The sequence below is a fragment of the Quercus lobata genome, chromosome 5 (genome assembly GCF_001633185.2).
Source record: "Quercus lobata isolate SW786 chromosome 5, ValleyOak3.0 Primary Assembly, whole genome shotgun sequence".
Classification (NCBI taxonomy): Eukaryota; Viridiplantae; Streptophyta; class Magnoliopsida; order Fagales; family Fagaceae; genus Quercus; species Quercus lobata.
Window position 1 is genome coordinate 59,159,899 of NC_044908.1, and position 21,678 is coordinate 59,181,576.

At 33.5% G+C, this 21,678-nt stretch overlaps 1 protein-coding gene and 1 long non-coding RNA gene across 4 annotated transcripts; both read left to right on the plus strand.

The window, feature by feature from the left end:
* The first annotated feature begins 2,267 nt into the window (after nucleotides 1-2,267).
* On the plus strand, nucleotides 2,268-12,955 carry LOC115989720 (tobamovirus multiplication protein 1-like). Of its 3 annotated transcripts, none has more exons than XM_031113547.1 (7): nucleotides 2,268-2,796; nucleotides 2,922-3,017; nucleotides 7,407-7,471; nucleotides 7,694-7,768; nucleotides 7,869-7,944; nucleotides 11,272-11,435; nucleotides 12,564-12,955. In XM_031113547.1, exons 3-7 carry the CDS (start codon nucleotides 7,427-7,429, stop codon nucleotides 12,585-12,587), a joined length of 384 nt encoding a protein of 127 aa, XP_030969407.1. In that variant the 5' UTR covers nucleotides 2,268-2,796; nucleotides 2,922-3,017; nucleotides 7,407-7,426; the 3' UTR covers nucleotides 12,588-12,955. The 3 variants fall into 3 exon arrangements, with proteins under 3 accessions (XP_030969407.1, XP_030969406.1, XP_030969405.1); XM_031113546.1 differs by having other exon boundaries at nucleotides 2,268-2,771; XM_031113545.1 differs by lacking the exons at nucleotides 2,268-2,796; nucleotides 2,922-3,017 and adding an exon at nucleotides 3,074-3,921.
* A 6,597-nt stretch (nucleotides 12,956-19,552) lies between these two features.
* On the plus strand, nucleotides 19,553-21,535 carry LOC115992263. The gene is made up of 3 exons (XR_004092459.1): nucleotides 19,553-19,803; nucleotides 20,193-20,522; nucleotides 21,045-21,535. It is a non-coding gene; the product is annotated as an uncharacterized LOC115992263 (long non-coding RNA).
* Nucleotides 21,536-21,678: the final 143 nt, after the last annotated feature.

Here is a 21,678-nt window from a genome sequence, read left to right on the forward strand (position 1 = left end):
TTATATTTTACTAATTTTTTGTGAACTCAGGTTTTGGGTATAACTTGAGTGTTGTAATCTCTATTTTATTATAGTGGATTGATCGGATTTGGCCCGTGGTTTTTTCCTCTACACTGGAGGGTTTTCCATGTAATTTCTTGGTGTTCTTGTTGGTTGATTTTTTTTCACTTCTATAAATTTCTATTTTTCTTTGTTGCTTGGGTTGTATTTAATTTAATTCACACATAGATGAGGATTTATCCCAACACTATCATCATGTGTCGATTGTTGGTGTCAGTAAAAAATTATTTTGCTGTAAATATCGCTTTAATTTGATTGTAATTATCTTGGTTGGATAATTTGTGGGTTCTTATTTGATTTTGCAAAAATATCGAATTTGGAAATGGGAATCCTTGGTGGCGGCAATATGAAGCTATTGTGGATGTTTGGCATTTTGAGACCCAATTTTATTCTAAATTGGCTTTTTTCTTTTTAATTATTGTTTATTCCATGTGGGTTATATGATGTGGCATGAAATAATTTTTTATTTTAATTGTTAACTACATCAATATTTTCTATCCATCACTAATGATAGGGACTATTTTGATACAATACAAAAAGGTTAGGGACTAAATTGATATATTTGAAACGTTAATGACCAAATTGACATTTAGTATAAAGGTTAAGGACCAAACTTGTAATTTACCTTAAAATGTATTATGCATTAAAAGGTTTTTGGTTAGAGATATGGCATATAATTATGTTTCAGACAAATATATGTTCGTGAACTTTCGAAACCTCATGCATATGATTTAAGGGGGGAAATGGGCATTTGCCCCTAATTTACAAACTATGCAGCAATTTGTCCCTCTTTTCAAACTATCTAGCAATGTGTCCATTTTTTGAAAAGCGAGTTCTCCTTATAACTCGATTTTGTGATTTTTAAGTTATGGCTTAATTTTGCCACACTGGACCAAGTAGATGTGGCTTTTTTGGTTTTAAAAAATTCAATTCGACACCCTCAAAAAAAAAAAAAAAAAAATCAGCTGGAATTTGATTTTCTTAAAATCAAGTTACATAGAAATTTTTTTTAGTAGAACTTGATATTAGCATAACTGAGTTCTTTGAAATTTTGAAAAAGAAAAATTCAATGTGTAACTTGATATTTGATATTAGATATACCAAGTTCCACTAAATTTTTTTTGTTGTGGATGTAACTCGATATTTATGGTGTCAAGTTATGTTGCAATTTTTTTAAAAGTGAACTTGATTTTAAGAAAATTGAGTTATACTGAAACTATACCCAAACCAGATAGTTTAGAATTAGTGTTTCTCTATCCCTTCAATTTAGTGTTTGTCAAAGATCCTCAATTGTACAACCCTAGATTTAGTGTTCACTCTATTGTGATCATCTCTCTATCATCACATGTACAAAACCCATATCATTATTTGATGCACATAAAAAAATTTCTGAAGTAGATGACAAATAGTTTTAGAAATTGCAAAGGTCTATCTGATAAAATGTTTTTTCATATTAGGAAAGTGTTTTAATCCAAGAAAGACACTTACTTTGTTTGAGGAGATTGGTTCTGGTGCATTGAACTTTGATGAATACTGGAACGGAAAGCTTTTTAGGGGTTGGTCAGCCTTTCTTGATTCCTTCAACTTGAGTTTGAAGTTGTGTTTGGAGCTCTCAACATCGATGATCTTTTTATGTTTTGAATTCATTATTTTGCTTTTCTCTGCAACTGCTGAAGTTCTCTTAAAATGCAACAGCAGTTTATAATGCTGCATGAGTTATCTGCTTCTTTCCTATTTCATGCTTTTCTAGTGAAGTTCAATCTATTGTCTACAACTATCACATGCTGTTGGGTTCATCTTGGAACTGTTTGACCTCCATGAACTCAAGTATAATATTGGTAGCATGTGGATGATGAATCTGTTGTGTGTGTGCGTGTATTTCAACAGTGCATGTGTTTTTTTTAATTCATTTCATGATAGATGAATACAGCTTCAGTGCAAACTGAATTTCATCAAAAATTGTCATAATAAATAAAATACCTTAACAAAGAAGCCAATGACCTATAGCTCAATTAGCATTTCCTTCTCCCATAATAAGCGGATGGAAGGTGAGGTCATGGGTTCAAGTCCTATTAAGTACATGTGTAACTTATCAATTGAAAAAATCATAAAGAAGTCTATTAATTTCCATTCTGAAGTTTCATCAGTGATGTTGGATATATATATATATATATATATATATATATATATAAAGCATTTCTTTCTTGTGTTAATTTGATTACATCCAAAGTAGTGCCTTTTCTTCTTCTTCTTCTTCTTTGGGTTTTTTGTGGTGGGGTGGGGTGAGGGTTGGGTAAAGCTGCTCCACAACAAGTTTGGGACTGATGTCAATAACTAATTTCTAAGGACTTGTTTTCCATTGGTCATCATAAAAAGATATCTGGAATTGCAATGGTTTCATAATCAAAAGATTACATTCAATTAGTTATATCTGAATATTTTCATTTTCAAGTTGATAGCCATACAATTTTTCTTTCAGACTAGTGTTTCCTGTGAGCAATATTCTATGCTTCTCTGGTGGGTTTTTTTATAGGGTTGACCTTTGCCATCAGGCAAATGATGAGGATGATGAAGATGAGGACAGCAGTTCTCAGGAAGCTTTATTGGATAAGACCTCAAATAAGTCAAGTTCATCTAAAACAGATACTCATAGAAAGTGTTTTCCCCTCCGCTTTCACCATATTGGAAGCCGCCAAAAGATTGTAATGTTGGTATGGCTACAATGAAAAGCTTCTTGTTGAGTATCTACCCTTGCTTCTTAAGATTGGTTATTTCTGTATTATTCTTCATTTTATTGTCACGTACTCATTGGAAAATTTAAGCTATCCAAATCTATTGTTAACACAGTGCTTATTTACCAGGTTACTGTGCTAGTTTTTGTTATAATGTTGGCATGTGCTGTAATAATCTGGATTGGGATGGGAAACAATTCTGTTGATTCTGCACTCGTGACTCGGGTATGAACACAGTAATTTTAGTTCTACTTTTCCCTGTTGATATTGTCATATAATACTTGTTAATGTTCTTCAACAGAGTACTTGTTTGTTGTTGAACTGTATGTAATCATCATTACTGCAACATGAATTGAAGCATCTCAATGTTTGTGTATTTTAATCCATCGTGCTGCACAGATGTAACTATTGTGTTCTAGACCTCTGGAAAGATATATAATCAGCTATTGATGGAACATCTGTTATAAATGAGATCTCTAGTAACCTATTTGGGGCAAATAGCAGCTGTAAATTTATACAGTAAATTAGTCAGGATTCCACTTGCAGTTTGTGAAAGTAGAGATATAGAAGTTGGGCTGGTAGAAGGAAAAACTCTTATTTTATTAGCAGTGAAGGAGATTTTTGAAGATCTAGTGGTTAGAATATTGGCTTTAGAGAGAGGTTATGCCAGTACTTATAAATTATCTTTTGACTTGAAATGGGTAACTTGTATTAATTATTTGTTCTCATCTTTTGCTCAACACAATTTTTTTTGGTTAATTTTGGATAGTAGACCAACACTATTTTAGTGATAGAACAATCGATTGCCCTATTACTAGATTTGGGTGCTAGTAAGAAATGGTTCTGCTGCCTGTTACATCTCATGCTTGTATAAAAACTAACCATAGTGGCTTGACTTTTAATGTAATTATAGAATATTATTCTAGTAATTTGCTTTAAAATTTCAATGAAAGTCTTTTCTCATGGTAAAGTAGGTTTAGTGTTTTAAATGATATAGAAGATTTCTGGTTTTTGTTTATAACTAACATGTAGTGAAGCCATGTGGCAATGATTTTACTCATCATGCAGGTGTATGTATACTTTTTTTCCATAGCAATACTTTTATTAGGAGGAGCTTTAGCATGTTATGGTGAGCAACAACATTTTAATAGTCATTTTCTTTTTTCAATTTCTGTATCTGCATGTTACCTATTTCTTTCTTTGGTATAATGACTCAGTGCTCCTAGCCTTTTGTGTATTATGGTATCAGAATTGAAGATTTCTCTCAGTGCTACCGAGTTATTTCAATTTCAAAATTAGATTATTTGGATGATTATGTTTGAAGCTGAAAAATGTTAAATTGATCACTAGTGGCATACTATTTAAAGCCTTGTAAATGTGAGGAGAATGGTAGAGAGAGTGGATTTGAATAATTTTTTGGTGCAAGCCTTATGAGCTTCTCTTGAAAGAATGGTTCTCTAGTTGGTGAGTTAGTCCCTAAGTAGACCATTAGAAGGGTTGATTGAGTCTCTCTCCTCAAGTAAGTGATGTCTTCAGTCTTTCCCATCTTCTTACTTTTGTATTTCTATCTTGATTTCCCTTAAGAAATTTTATATATTCTTTGCCACTCATTTCTTCCTGCATCATATTATTGTCTATGAGGATGTCTCCTAATATATTCATGTTACTATGGCAAATTTCAGGTTCAACTATGTAATTCCCTATCATTAATGTGTTGTTATTAGTCACCAAATAAAACAAATATCAAACATAATTGGAATGATGTGTGGTATGGGGACACACCATCATCAAAGAACTACTCCCTAACTTATTTGTGATTTTTGTGGATAAAGTTGCCTCTGTACGTTCTTGTTTAAAGTTCAATGAGAGGGATCCATTCTACGAATCTTAGATTTAGTTGTGCCTTTCAGGATTGGGAACTTGAGTTGGTGGGTTATCTTTTGGGAAAAATGCAAAAGCCTTAAAACTTAAAAGTCAAAATCAAACTAGCCCAAGATCTTTTAATAGTTAAAATCAAACTAGCCCAAGATCTTCTAATTTGAAATTATAACCCTTGTGGATGGAAAAGGCTATCACTTGTGGTGCATTTGATTATTTCAATTAAAAAAATTATTTATTTAAAAATATATTTGATTAAGTAGGACTAAAACAGAGTACATAGAATGTAATTTTAGTAAAAGTAGAGACAAAGATGAAAAGGTGGTAAGACTTTATGGTTAAGAGATACTAAAGAGTAAGAACTTTCGATATTTTGGATCAACAAGTCATGAAGATGGAGAGATCAAAGAGGATGTGAATCATAAGATAAGAGCTTAAACTATTAGGAACTGGTAAATTTATCCGCATACTTCTAGCATCTCTATGATTCTTTTTTTTTTTTTTTTTTTGAAACCGCATCTCTATGCTACTAAATACTGAGTTATTAAGAAACAAAATATTCATAAAATTAGTATAGCTAAGGATGTTAAGATGGATTAATGGAAATTGTAAGTACTCCAAAAGATAGAATTTGAATGCGGAAATTTGCTTAAAGATAGGGAGCCACCTTTGATGAAACGAAGAGGGAGGGTCGTTTTTGATGGTTTAGTTATATTCAGAAAAGAGCGATAATGAACGGGTGAAAAAGAGAGTTGATTCAAATCATTGGAACGAAAAAACGTAGAGGAAGAGAAATAATATTAGTAAAAATAGTAGAAAATGACATGTCAATTAAAGAAATAACAGAGAGTATGACTTCGGATAGAATAGTGGTAGAGAATGTATGTGGTCAATCTTGATTAATATTTTGAGGAACCATAACCAACCCCCAAAAGTTTGGAACTAAGGCTTGGTTGTTGTTGTTGCTTTTCACTCTAATCTTCTACCTTCCACTTTACTGCCGCCATCTACAATCTGTACATTGTGCAATACCACTGCCATATGCAAATCTGCTTTACTAATAAGACTGCCAAACATTCAAAAATCTGAACTTGTGCAGCACAATAAATTTGGGGTATGATTTGTTTTGTTTTGGGTAACATGGTTTGAGGTGTTACTTTGCTAAACGGACAGAATTTTCCTTGAACCTGGTTTGGAGAAAAGTTCCTCCAACCCACTTTGCGCCAAGTCAAATAAGCATCCACATGTACTTTTAGTCACATGACCTACTTAATAGTCAAACAACTTGTTTAAATAACATGAATTGGGATGAGATAGATTCGAGGTTTTTACTTCTTATTCCATTTTGTTTGGTTATTGGGAGAATGAGGTTGCTGGTTTGGTGGAATGGCTGGATTTGGTGGTGGTTCTTGATTACCAGGGTTGTTGGTGGTTGTTGAGGAGGGGGGGGTGGGGGAGGGTGGTTGTTGTGTGGTAGTAGAGGGGAGAGGAAGAAGAAAAAAGGGGAAAAAAATCAAATTAATTTTAAAATGATATTAGAATTAAATTTTGCTTTAAAATAATTTTTTATTAACATAAACACATGTTGGTTCAGCTTACGAAAGTGAGACTGAATGATCAATTTGAATATTTCCCAAACTTCAGGGATTTATAATTTTGAATTAAAAGACCACGGGTTCAGTTTGAGTTTGATCCTAAGTTCAGGGGTGCTTTTGCATTTTCCCTTCTTTTTCAATCTACTATATTCTAATATGCCAAAAACTGAAGTGGCTGATAGGTTACATTGAAGGATAAGGCTTGGTGGTCTATTCAGTGTACTTCGTATTATGAGGCATTAAGAGGATCTATTGGCATGAAATTACTGTGGAGTATTCGGGGGTTTTAGAGTTTCTAGAAAGGATACCCTTTTCTTTTGGACATCAGCCTTGGGAAAAATTTTCTAATTGGAGGGTGGGGTTATGTATTAAACAAAATATCATTCTATCGGATCACTTTTGTATGTGCATAAGGAGCTGGGGGAGGCTACTGATCGCTTGCTACTTCATTGTGCAGTTGCCAATGACTTGATCTCTTCTTCTTTTTTTGGAGATATTTTCAGTTAAATGTGTGATAGTGCTTGTGTTTTTTTGTTGGCAAGGAATGTTTGGAAAACATAGAATCAGTGCAAATTTGGAGTGGTGCCCTGCTTTGCCTTATTCAGATAGAGAAAACCTTACATTCAACAGCATTGAGTTACCTACTCTCAAGAAAAAATGTGTAGTTCTGCATAATCTGTTGTGATTGATCTAATGTGACCGGCAACATCTCTTCTCTTTCTTTTGTGGATTTCCTTGACGATATTTGTTTGTAATTCTTTAGGAGACTCTTTATAAAACTTGTCTACCAAGGTTTCTCCTCTTTCTAATAAAAATTTCAAATTACTTTTAAAAGAATCACATAATATGAAATAAAAAAACCATATTTTGCCAATTCAATGTACATGAGAGAACCAGTTTGTGGGATGGAGAATTTTAGCATTCTAAGTTTTCAATTACTTATTTTAACTGACTTGTCTACATGTCTTTGGAGTAGTAAGGTACCTTGGTTATTGACTACCTGTTTAGTCAAAACGAAAATGCAATTATTGTTCTCTCTCTCTCTCCCTCTCTCTCCTTTTATTCTTTTCTTTTCCTCCATTGTTTTGATTTTCTTGAGATATAATTTTTTTTTATCTTTGTTGCTATGAGTTCCATTCAGGACTTCTATTATGCTTGAAAATGAGCAAAGTTAGATCTGAGCGAGCTTCATCTGAAATGTGGAAGGTATTAAATCTTTTATTGTCTTGTTTTTCTCTTTGATTTCTGGGTGTCACAGCCAGCGTTAATATAATGCGTTTGGTGGCTCCATTATAAATTTATAATATTACTGAAATCCTTTTATTTTCCCTGTGTGTATGTAGTTGTAGAATTTATCTTGCTTATTTATGTCCATCAGTGGTTTTGCAGTTCCATGTATAATGTTGGCAAGTATTCTGTTCTGTGCAGGTTTCAGGTTTAGCTGTTGTTTCTGTGATCTGTTTCACTTCAAGTTCTTTTGTTGCTCTTTTAACTGATATTCCGGTAGACACTTCTCTGTTGGTCATCAAATTTATATTGTACAAAAGAAATTGAATTCATCTTTATAGCTTTCTCTAACTTCATCATGTCATGATGGTTACAGATGCTATATCACCGGCCTCAACATCCCATGAGAGTTGTTTATACGTCTCTCTTGCTCATTTTGTATTATTTTATAGGTATGTGGTTCTAATTTCTGTGTCAGGGTCTCAGGTTGGTGAAAATGACAAGGGTACATTTTTTATGTTTGCTTCATTCACATCCATTTTTTCTTCTTTTCACATGTTAGTCCTCCCATCTCTTAACATCTTATCTTGGTTCTTCCTTTATTACTTTTCTTAGCAAGGTTTCCTTCTTGTTTTCTTTCTGCAACTATCCTGAATGATTTTGCACCATCCTTTTGTGTGAAATTCTGCCCTTTGTCCATTTTTAACTTTTTGATTCTTCATATGGCCATGGAATGGGTTTTGAGACTTATCCTATTGGCTGATGAAACTAATTGCATAGGTGTTCATATATCTGCTGATGGATGATATATGTGTATAAGGTGACATCAGTCTCTAGACTCTGGAGAATCAAGAATTGACCCCATTATCATATCTGGTTGTACTTATATTATTAATGGAAGATCAAAGCAATAAGTAGCTAAGAAAAAAAATATAGTTGTCCTAGGTTCTCAATTTCAACCATTGACCACTCAGAAATTTTTTTGACTTAATAACCATGCCTTGTACCTGCATAAAGAATATTGTTCTTTACCAATGATGTTTTATAGAATCAAGATAACATCCTGAATCTGCCTATGCCCATCTTATACATAAATGGAATTTGACCACTGGATTTACACTTAGTTTTGGTAGCTGGCATCTGATATCCATTTGGATAATGTTACATTCTGAGACCAATATCAATCCATTGTCTGATTATTCTGAATTTTAAAACAAGAGTCCATAGGAGGCTAGCATTTCTGAAGAGGTGAAGGTGTTCTTGGTTTGTTTTTCTGTTTTGAGATTTAAGAAAGGGCAACTATAATCTATCAAGTGAAAATTTTAAATTTTGAAAAGAGTAGTTTGTAGGCATGAATGAGTGAAAGCTATCCTGGAGAGAGTAAGTTCTTGATTTGGAGAAGAGATTAGTTTTTGTTTCATTTTAAGTCAGTAAAGTTTAAATTTGGCTGGAGATACAGTTCATGAGGCACCAAACTGTAGGAGATGGATCAGGGTTTATAAATTGGAGCCACTTGTAGAAAGAATGCGAAATTTTGCAGGCATCTTTGGGAATGGTTCATTTTTCTGTTTCAAAAAACTTGCTTTTAGAGATGAAAACCAAAAAAATCTTCTGTTGAGTTGAAATGTAAAATTCCTTTGGAATGTGGAAAACAAAAGGCAATATTTTTGAACAAATAAAAAAATTTGTTTGGATGCTCATGGCATCCCCCCAAAAAATATTTGGGCAACTTAATGACAATCCCACTATCACATATCTCTTCAACAGCCTGTTTAGCCTCACGTCCAAAATCCTACTGACTCCAGCTGTCCAGCAACAGCCTCCCCATCAAGCAGTATTGTCCCCAACAATCTGAAAGACTGAAGCCACCATCAACAACCAATTTAAACCTCATCAAACCAACACATCACCTTTTCATAAAGCACGAAAACCCCATCAAAGGCCCCAAACTCACACCAACAACAAAAGCAAAGCCACATTCAGCAGCTCAACCAAACACCCAAAAAAAATTCATTCATCAATTGGTGCACCTGCACCAAAACTCTCCCTTTGCTTGTGTATCTTAAGCTTGCTGGCATTTTCAAGTTGGAGGAATAGAAGGTGTTGCAGTTGATGATGCGCTTGAAGTGATGCAATTGAGCCAATAAACCTCAAGAGAGAGGGAATACATTTTTGGATGGAGGGAGCTCTGTTGCTGGCCTTGAGTATGGGTGGTCCTCTAGGTCGGTGATCCAAACCTACGCCGTCGAAGATATCAACTGGGCCTCATATGATCTGATGATTCTTCATCCAAACTGTCATGAGAAAAAATTTGTTTTCAAAAACCAGGAAACCGAAAGCAACAAAAAGATTTCTCTCAATTTTCTCTATTTTTTGATAGGTAATAAAAGTTTTATTGAACAAAAGTACATCATGTTCATGATGGTGAACAAATTATACTTGAAACAATTACAAACAAATCAAAGAGAAGAATTAACAGAATGAAGGAAATCAAAAATGGAAATACACTGCATAAAACCCCAGTTTTCTCTTGATTTGGAGATGAATTCCAATATCTTTATCTATCTTAGAAAACAGAAAACTGATTTTAAAACCAGAAGAGATGCCCTACTTGGTTGCCTAAAAGGTTAATTTTAAGATTGAGAATGATTACTTCGCAAGATTTGCAGTGAATATGGATTCACTCAAAGATTAAAGGAGCATCAATGATGCTTTTGTAAACTTGTACTAGAGTTGTATGAAATATTGAGAACTTCAGCTCATTTGTAGATGATTACAGTTTCATTCGTTGCTTAGTAAATAGGATGACTCTCGGCAACCTTTGGAAGAGTAAACTGTTTAGATGCTGGAAATATGCATCAGAATGAACTTCCGCATACACACATCATATGCAGAAGCTAAAAAAGAATGGAAATCAAATATCAAATATTTGGCCACAGGTGCAATGTGCAAATATAGGGAAACCTGAGCACCAGCCACAGTGTGTGACTGACGATTTTAGAAAAGATTTGGCTTAATTACATATCCTAACTCCACTCCTCTCACCTTTTTTGATAACATGAATTGTTGGCATGATTTGTGCACCTTAAAAATAAATCTAAAAATTTAGATGTATCAAAAGTGCACTCTTTGTTTTTTAATTTTTTAAGGATAAAGAGGGAAAATTACATTTTCAACCGTATAGTTTGGGGATAGTTTTAAATTGAAACCTGATGTTTAGGGGAGTTTTTTAATGGTTGATGAAGTTTGAGCAAGTCAATAAGAGATAGCAAGTCAGTTTGTGAGTCAAAGCCCATCACAACCCCTTCAAAATGCAACTTTTGAAACATGAGGGTTTCCACCCCTACAATATAAGGTGAAATATAATTTTGTTTAAAAAATAAGGATCCTCTATTATTCTGGTTAGGAAGCTTGAATTGTGTGTTAAAAAGTCATAGCTAGTGCTCAAGTCTCCTGCTTCTGTGGGTTATGGGAGAGGTGGTTGGTAGACAGCTGTATCCAATTTTGGAGAGAATGATTCCCGGGGTTTGAGTATTTTTTACTGTAATTGTTTACCATGTTAGTTATTGCTTTCACACCACTTACCTTAAAATAAGTAGAAAGCATGTTGCTTTACATATTGATTGATAACATATGTGACTACAGTGGGAAGCAACATAGGCTTATGATGGGTGAAAAACATTGCATGCACTCATTCTTCTATATTAAGTATCGAATCAATACTGTCTTTGTTCAGAAGTAGTGAGCAGCTAACTTACAATATGATGTGTTGTTGCCAGGTTCATCAACACCCTCAGCTTTTATATTATGGATCATGAGAGAATTACCACCATTAAAAGCAGAAAACATACAAGAAGCAAGTACAATAACTTTCATCACTGATAGTTCAGCAGTAATACAACAACCTCAGCGCTGGACAACTTCAACGAGCTTGCAGAATCAGGTTTGCACTTCCTTTTTAATGGTCCATTCATGAATGCAGATGCAGGTTGCCTTTTTTTAAATGAGTAATAAATAACTTCTGGGTTGAAGGAAAAACTGAAGTAAACAATATCTATACCAAAATTGAACATTAATAGTTGTGTTGACAGTGTAGCCAATTCATTGTTGTATCCTTTATCATGATTTGGGGGAGAATTTAAGTTAAAAGAAGAAGGGATAAAGCAAGCTTTACAATAAAGTGGGTGCATAAGAATGTAAGGTATATAATGTGGAAAAAAGAAAAGGAACCAGAAACATGTGATTGGCTTTCAATAATGAATGTGAGGAATATATATATATATATATATATATATATATATTGGAGGAAACTGTTGTATGTTTCTTACTTAAATAATTCTAACAAAAAGGCAGGTACAAGAATTAAGTGATAAGAATATCTTGGATCTAGTGTTTCTCTGATGTTTATTGATGGGAGAATTTAGTATGACCTGGTAGATTAAGTTGCTAAAAGGAGATTTTAAAACCAATAAAAATACTAGGAGTGCTGTAAACTTTAGTTAAAATTATTGTGGAAAGAAACAAAAATTATATTCAATTTGTTTGAATTGATTCCAAGGTTTTCTGGTGAAGCTGTATTTGTACTAAAGCAATGAACTTGTTTAGTTAGAAGAGAAATTGAGACTTGATTTTTGATGACATAAGTTCATGATGGAAAAAACATAAACTCATGATACTAATTATCCTGCTGATTCAGTTCTTATGCTTGTTGAATTTTGTTTTTAACAACCTTGGTTCAACCCCTAATAGTTTTTATTGATAAACCAGTAATAATTAGGGATTTGTTGGTTAATATCATTGTGCCAAAATTTTCTGATAGTATATTTATATTTCTTCAGTATCTTTATGCTATCATTATCAGTCTAGTTCTTCATCTCTCCCGTGATTTGAAGCCTATCTGGGATCTTCCTCCCATAAGATGACTTACTGTTATGCTGAAATTGTCTTTATTGTTTTAGGGTGGTCATTTAGATGCATTGCATACCAAACAAACAAGATTTGTTTTGTTTTTTCTTTCCTATGAGGTGAGATGGACATGATACCATTAGTGGCTTATGCTTTGTCTCTGCAGATATCAAGAGTGAGTCCAATATAATTGCGCAAATGGGTGCTCTCTTTCTGCCAAATTAGAGAAGAAGGCTTGGAATTTATATTTGATTGAGAATGGCTTGGTTGTTACCTTGAGAGGTATCAACACAAGCGGCTGAGTTACATCCTTGACTGGCAGTCAGACAGCCGTAAGGTTGCTGTTGCCCATGGTTTTGACATTCTTGGCGTGTATATATTGAAAGTATGCTAAGTGAGGGATTTTTTTGTGTATGCACTAGTTCCAAAAATTTTGAGGTGCAAATTTTTTCCACTGGTGAATTCAAAATGCCTTGCATTTTATTCCACGGCTCTTGTTGTTTAAGCTAATTTATGTGCATGCTCTTTGCAAAGTTCAATTTGTTTACATTATGGTTATCCAATAATGTTGTCAAGTTGAATTCAGAATCTTCAAATTCAGTGTTGATAGAACTGTCTGAGATTCTTATTCAAGATTAGCTTTGTAAAGCCCATTTTCCATGCAACTTTCAAATCTTTACTTTGCTATGGCTTTGCAATTGGAAGTTGAAACATAAGAAAAATTGAAGTTATCATTAATGTCCTTAATTTTTTTCTCTTCAAACTGAACATATTTTGCTCACTCAAATGACTAATATATATATATATATATATATATATGGTTTTTCTAACATATACCTTTAAGGCATATATTAATAAATCATTTTAGGGAATTTTTTATAGGAAAATAAAAAGGTGATTTAACTTTTTTGACAGTTTTTTCAATTTTACACCATTTTTTAAAATGAATAATTAATGTGTGTCCTAAGGGCGTACATTAATCGGATCCATATATATATTAGAACTTAGCTAGAATCTGTTTGTCTAAATTTTATGTAGACAAACAAAACTAAACCCCAAACACAATTTATTAGTAAATTTTACTGCTTAAAATTAGATTTAACAAAGAAGATTGTAAATCCGGTTGAATTGAACGCATGCAAGTTAATCATTCTCCCAATCATAAGGCATATAAATATTAAGCACTTCATTCCATTCCAAAAGCATAAATCTAATCATGAATGAGAGAATATGGATAAGAAGACTAACCTTAGTGCAGCTCAAAGAAATCACCAACAAAGATATTAGGAATTGAGAGAATCAAAGAAGAAAAGTAAGGAGATTATTGTTGAACTTAGGTGACAAACTAGGTCAAACTTAGCTGACAAACTAGGTCTAATAATAGAGCAATGTGTGTGTGTGTTTGTGAGGATAACACTTGTAACTCGTCTGTGAGTGAGAGTGGCGGAAGAGTTCACAATTCACACAAAATAAAAATATCTGGATTTGAGAGAAAGTAACGAAAGAGAGAATATCATATTTTTTTACCTACAAATAATAATTTGTCATGTTTATAGCCTTTCTTTTCTCCCTTTAAAAGCATTCACATCGGTGGAGTTAAAACCTCAAGAAGTTATTTTATCTATTTTAACATAATTTCATAACAAATCTTGCATTAATGGTTTTCTTTTTACTATCAGCCAAACACTATTCATTTTTTTTTTATTAATTTCTTTCTTACTTTCTCTCTCTTCCTATTTGCCACGAAACCCAACTAAGTGATAAAATAATATATTTTTTTTATGCCTTTTTGCTACAATAAACTACTACTAGTCTTGGCAATTCACTGTAGTAAGAAGGCAAAATTTGCCTTTGGCACCATCAATGTTGGACTTAAATTGGAGTTTGAGGTGGTAAAATAGCTAAGCGATGTTCTTAGTATTTGGTTTTTCGAATAAAACAGAACATATGATGTCATTAACTCTCTGTTTTTTTCTTTTTCTTTTTTTGCAATTATAATTTGTATTCTTCCCTGTAGGAATAGAATTGCCGTTGCAGAGTTTAACTCTCTACACATTTATTCACTATTCTCTAAGTTGATTACAATTTGAAATTCTTCACCATGTATACTGTTTTTTTTTTTTAATTAACAATTTTTTAAATATGATTTATATCTCAGATTCGTATTGAAAGAGAACATGAACCGTATGTGTCTATGTGAGCATCATTATGAAGTCATTGCAAAATGAAGGGCACAACTACACAACAAAGCAATAGAAATATCAAACCTCATGGTGAACTTTTAGTCATACTTGTCGTCAATCTAGTCTGACAATTTTTTATTTATTTATTTTTTATTATTATCATCAATCCTAGTTTGACACTCACCAATAGATCTGGAACATTTAGAAAGATTAGCAGTTCTATAAAAGTATGTCATTAGCATCTGCCGATGTACATCAATTTTTGTTATGACATTCTCGCAATCAGATTATTAATATTTATTAAAATGTTAATTAACTTTTCCTTCTTGTAACAGAATTTTATCTTCGACATTACTGTATGGGGCATAGTACTAAACCCAGATCAATTGACCCACGTACGTTAATGATTTTACTAACTTTCAGGATCAAGATCCTTTATGAGGATATGTTAAAATTTCATTAACTTTTCCTTCTTGTAACTCAGGTTCATCAAACATGATTTCTTCTACATTACTGGATGGGGCACTAGTACTAGTACTAGTACTAAAAGTAAAAGCCCACCCAGATCAACTGACCCACGTTAATCAAATCATGTTAAACCATGAAATTGGTTTAATTAAATTAAAAGAGATAGCATGAAAAAGCAAGGCGGTGAAAATTAAGTCTGAATTAGATGGCATGAAAAAACAAAACTTCAAATACGAATCTTATTTATTTATTTTATTATTATTATTATTATCATCATCTAATTTTCGATCACACTTTGTGCAAAACTAACCATGCTCTATGCAATGGAAAAAAATAGTAGTGATTTATCGTAAGTTTGACACTGCTTACAACTATTTAAGTCAAATAGATTTGTGGGGATCAAAAACAATCAATAATTAATTTATAAAAAGGAAAAAGGTAAGCAATTCCACAATGGGGGACCTAAACAACAAATTGTAAGAAAATAAGCAAAAAAAGGCTTTTATTGATATAAGAACAACTTTATTGAGGTTACAAAGGATGGGATTGAAAGCTAAAAACTCTTAGTCCTATTCTGCTAGTACAACTCTTTCTTTTATTCTTCTCAAAATCTTTTCTCTCAAATTTTGCTGAATCCCCTTTCTTGTTGCACCTCCCCCTCTTTTTATAGACCATTTTCCCCTCTCTCTCCCTAACTGTCTTGTTCCTAGTTGGATTTGGAAGATACTTGTCCCATCACCCCTCGGTTTTACCATTCTTTCATCATGAAATAAGACTTGGAGGGGGGAGGGGGGGGGGGGGGGGTTTCCTTGCGTACCTGATATGGGAAAGGTTTTGCTTATTACCTTGGCAATGGACTTTGGTAATGGTGGTTAGTCCAAACTTCCACAAGATCCGTCTTGGAGAGTTATCTTTCATTCCATAGACTTCTTTACTCATATCCACACCCTTGGACCAGACCTATCTTTTAAGAAATGATTTGTTGGACTCTTGGCTCTCAGCCCGAACTCATGTTCATCCCCTCGCTTATTACCTCGATAGTGGACTTTGGTAATAGTGGTTAGTCCAAACCTCTACGAGATCTGCCTCGGGGAGTTATCTTACATTCCACAAACCTTTTTACTCATATCCACACTCTTAGACTGGGCCCATCTTTTAAGAAATGATATGCTGAGCTTAGCTCTCAGTCCGAGGTCATGTTCATCCCTCCACAAGATCCAAATAGTAATATGGTTTTTGCCAACTAATTTATGATCAATATAGGAAAATCTATGTTTTAACCAATCAAGTAAAACCAGTACCTAATCTCTTTTTTAACGAATTAGGTTTTGGACTGGCCCATTTTCTATGGGTCAGAAACACTCAATCCTTTTATCAAAATTTTTTCTTTGAATTCATACGGATTGACAGGTTTAAACAATTAAAGTTCAATTTTGATGGGACCAATCAACTATTCTTTCATTTGTTTTGAGCGTACTTTCTTTCTTTCTTTTTATTTTTATTTTATTTTTATAAGAGTGTACTTTCTATTCGTCGTTCATATAGGGAGGTGATAATAAAAAAAAATTTCGTTGCTGAAAGGGAAGTGATAAATTGATTAAGATGTCCTTTTTTTAAAATAATTGACAAGACAAGCAGCTACGGAGATAAGAAAAAGGAAAAACATATACAGTGAGCATGTTTTGATTTTTTCTTTTTTCTTTCAAGAATACCACCGCATTTCTTAGGCAACAATGCTAGAATCACAATAAAATACATAATTCTTGCCATAACTTACTACTTAAAAATTATGAGTGATGAATGTGTACATTTATATAGATTCATTATTCACAATTCGCCACATGACATGTTGTTGTAAAATTTGTGTAATTTATTGTGATCTTAGAAATTTTCTTTCTTAAGTAAATTGGTACATTCTCTAGCACAAAATACTTATGGCCTTTAAGTCTTGAGAGGCTAGGAATTAAGCTGTGGGCAAAGTAACTAGTAATAATATTTCAAATCGTTATAAAAAATTTATAAAAAAAAATTCAAGAATTGGTGTATGATGGCTCGTACTTCTATTAATTGAATTTTTATTTTTTAAAATAATATGGGGGTTTGATTTTTTTTTTCTTACTGCTAGAGCAAAATTAGTGATAATATTTTTTTAAAAAAAATAAATAGTCTTTGGGGAAAAAAAAAAGAATGTATGATTTTCCAATCATAAAAGAAAGATGATGGGCAAAGATAGTAATAGCAGACATCAGGTGCTGGTTGTACAGACCTCTCACTTGTTGGTGGGGATGTTCAAGAAGGAAAATTGTTAGGTAATTCCGTAGTATATTGAAATAATGCTCTTTCCTCTCACATTCATGGTGGACCTCACCATGAATTTAATAAACGGACTCCACCATAAATGTGAGAAGATGAAGCACTCTCTGTGCTCTGAAAGTTACTAAGAATTACTCATGTGCATGTGACGCACCACTGGCACTGAGTTGTCTTCTCTCTTTTTTTTTTTTTTTTATTGGTTGCTCTTCTTGTTACTTGTTATTACCTGTTCATACTTTGTTTGGCTTGGTGGCGCCTCTTTGCAGAGCATCACTACTGCCCTTCTTTTTCTGTTTCTTGACATTTCCCAATCAACAAGTTTCCGGAGTTAAGGAAGCTACCCCCACAAAAAAGTTAAAAGGATTTTTAAAAGAAAATCTTATCCCTTCACACGTATTTGTTTTTACTTTTTTTAGATTTTTGGATATAGTATAAAAACTCAACAACATTAGGGTTTATTTTTGAGAATTAAATAAACTTGGTATCTTGGAAATGTGCCCATCATATTCACCGCATGGTTTTTGATGGTTAATTGGCTTAAATGCCTTCAACTTCACTCTCCAATGGCATTCAAGACTACTATTTTTGATCAATGTGGTGTTAGTTTTGCCGCTATAATGAATTCCCATTTTCGAAAAATGTATAAGCATTTTTTTTTTTTTTTTTTTTTGGTAATAAAAAATGTATAAGCTTTTAGTGGATAGAAACCTTCTCTCTCTCTAAACATATAAGCTTTATTCTTGTAAATCTTATAATTTAACTAGTTGGTACATTATGATAGAAATATAAATTCAAATCCCTATCATCCCCAACTATTTATGTATAAAAAAAATAGAGGGTTAAAATTGTCTTTACTTGCGAAAGTTGAAGTTATTAAGTTATTTTGCTATTAAGTGAAGTTGCAAACTTTCAATAGTGTGTTTGATAAATCAAGTTCTATTTTTTTTTTTTTTACATTAAATTTTATTTTATCCTAGTCATATTTAATTTTTATACTGTAGATATTGTTTCTTTTATTCATAAGTATTTCTAATTATAAATGTTTAATAAAAATATATGAATTTAAATATAAAAACTTTGAAAAAGAAAAAAATAGCTAAATCTCAAGAAGAATTTCTTGATAAATTTGATACTAGTAACAAAATATATATATATGAATGCAGATGACTGACATCCATCTGTACGTCTCTCCTATGAAATTGGTAACATACTTGAAGTTACTTTATCCATCTGTCGTCTCTCCTAATTCTCATCTGCATTCCATGCAAATTGAATGAGACCATTATATTTGTTTTTTGTGAGGTGATGAAGCAAGATATGTTGAAAACTTTTCTTTTACTTCTGAGATCAGTTGGTGTATTTCTTTTGTTTCGTTACTCATTCCAGTTAGTGACAAGAAAAGAGTGTGTAAAGTTCAACAAGTAAATTATGCATACGACATGCAATCGATTGTTCTCTTCAACAATGCTTCACGAGTCAAAAAGGGTTGTGAGTTACCTGGGATAGTTCTGTATCTCTCACCTTTGATGATTACAAAATTGAAAAAATAAGGCACTGGATGTTGGTTGACGATGTGATTCAAATTAAAGCATCACATCTCATCAGAAAAACATAAAAAATAAAAAATAATTAAAGCATCACATATAAGACCTCCAAAGGTCAACTTATTTAATTTCATATATTCCTTGGTTTACATAATATAAAATAAAGGAGGAGCAGAGCGGAGATGTTGAGGGTGAGGGAGCATCCCACTTACAAAAAGAAGGGCGGTGGGCAAAGTTATGAGCAAGAGAGTTTACTTTACATTCCTAATCCTAAGGGAACTTAACAACCTCCACCACCACCTCCTCCAGCGCCACAGCCACCACCACCACCACCACCACCTCCGCCAGCGCCAGAGCCACCATCACCACCACCAGCAACAAAAAAGCCTCCCCCTGAAACCGTTGTGCCACCTACATTTTCACCACCCCGAATCTTGCCAACAGGAACACAACAAAATACAAGAAGAGTACCGAACACTAGTACACCCAAGAAGCAAACACTCAAAACAACAAGTGTAAGGATCGCGTTCATTTTGTTGGAAAAATAAGAAGTTAATGTTTTCTATTCACTTGAATGTGTTATTTATAAGCGGTGAAAATAGTCTCACGTTGGAAGGAGAAAACGTTCTGTCCGGATTACGCCACCAATCAGGAGCTGCCACGTCAGCTATTCAACGAGACCCCAGTACACTCTGTCACACGGGATTGTTGCTCAAACAAAACCAAAATCACCAAACACGTTCTGTTCTGTTCAGAAGAAGCCCTTACCTGGAGAAAACAGAGTCCGGTTGCCTCCTCTCCTCTGACCAACGGAGCTCGTCCCCGCCTCCATCGGACTCTGTGCTGGAACCTGGAAAATGCGCCGGAGCCGCCGTGATCGTGGTGTCGCAACCTCAAGGTTTGTTTTTTCGTGATTTGTTCTTTTACTCAATCTGGATTTCGAAATATTGATGGTTTTGTGTTAGGTTTTTTGGATGTTTTTTGGTACCTTGGTGCGTTTTGATTGGATTCCAAAATGGTTAAGTTCAACCCTAAACAAATCTAATTTGTCTATTATGTGAATCTTGTTAGTATTTCAAGTTCTTACATGAATAAATTATATATTATGAATAAACAAATTGATGAATTTCTGAATCTGGAGATGTATTCCTGTTCTTTAGTTCACTACTTGAAATCAGTCGAATTCATATAATATGATTTTTTGATAAATTATTATTTATCATTTTATAAAGTCTGTCATACACCATTTAGCGAGTGTAGTTTCCAAACTATCACTTTTGAATGCAGAGTTAGAGGGACTCCTGTCAAGGTGTTGTTTGAGTTGTGTCAAAAGCAAGGGAAGCAAGTTGACATTAAGTATTGGAAGAGTGGGGAAAAGAATGTTGCAACTGTATAGGTTGATGGTAAGTTTATCGCCTCAGGTTCTTCTGAGAAGAAGGAAACTGCAAAGCTAAATGCAGCGAAGCAAGCTTTGCTCAAGTTATCGGAATCTATGCCCACTAATGTTGGGAGGTTAGATTTTTCTTTTGGACTCAATAAGTCATTTGAGATTGACGGAGCAAAGCAGAAGTTACATGAGCCTTGTGGCAAGAAAAAATGGCCTAAGCCTATTTACAGGTATGAGCTTCTTTATTATGAGCAGTGAAGCAATAGAGAGAGTGTGTGTGTGTGTTCTGAATTATTTGATGATGAGCCTGTTAGTTTTGTGAGTTGAACCATGATCAAGCCTTCTGTATTCTCTCCCCCCTCCCTCCTCTCTCTCCCATAGGCCATAGTTTATGATTTAGAATTTCATAAGGATGGCATGGAATGTTTTGAAGAGCTTGATTACTGGGTTCACAATGACTGGAACCAAGAATACTGATCTCTATGGCATGTCAAATGAACATAAACTAGTAGGCTTTGTAGTTTGTTCTATTGGCTTGTGGGCACTCACACGTTCATTGCAGTTTTTAATCTTGCAATGAAATGCTTTTTTTAATCTCCTCCATGTGTGCACCATTAAACCACCACCTATGTTGGATATAAAATTTTCATGCTTTTCTTCTTCTCAAGTATTCACTGTTTTTCTCAAATTCACACTTTCATATCTATATTGTAAGATATTGAATCTGAATGTACTTTTGCTATAACTTGCAGCCTTGAGAAGGATGAGGGTCCACCACACGACATGAAATATGTTTCATCAGTTCAAATACCAACAGTAGATGGTATTTTATATAAAGAGGGAGATGAAAAGTCAAGAGGAAAGGAAGCACAAAATTCTGCAGCTTCCTGGATTATTCGGGCCTTACAAGAATTTAATTATCTATGATGCTGCTCCTTTTTTAGAAGAATATCAGTGAATAACAGTTAGAATGGTTAGGTTTAGTTTAGAAGAATATCAGTGAAGAACAGTAAGAATGACTTGGTTAATGGCCACAACTAAAATACATGGAATACTTTATGGAATTGCAAGTAGACCCATGTGATATAGGGGTTAAATGAATTATGTTCACTTGATTGTTTGGGCATGATTAGTTTATGCCACTAGATTTAACAATTAACATTAACACTTACAGTATAAAGTGAAAGTTCCATATGTATCAACCACTCTCATTGTTGTATGCAACCTAATTGATTGCTTGCTCTGTCTTTTATTGCTAAAGCTGCTTATATTCTTTATGTATCACCCACTCTCATTGTTCCCTATACTGATTAACAAAGGTACTTTATATGCATCATATGAGCTTTGTATGCTTAAAACACAGTTATATTGAAAAGGTTAATCATT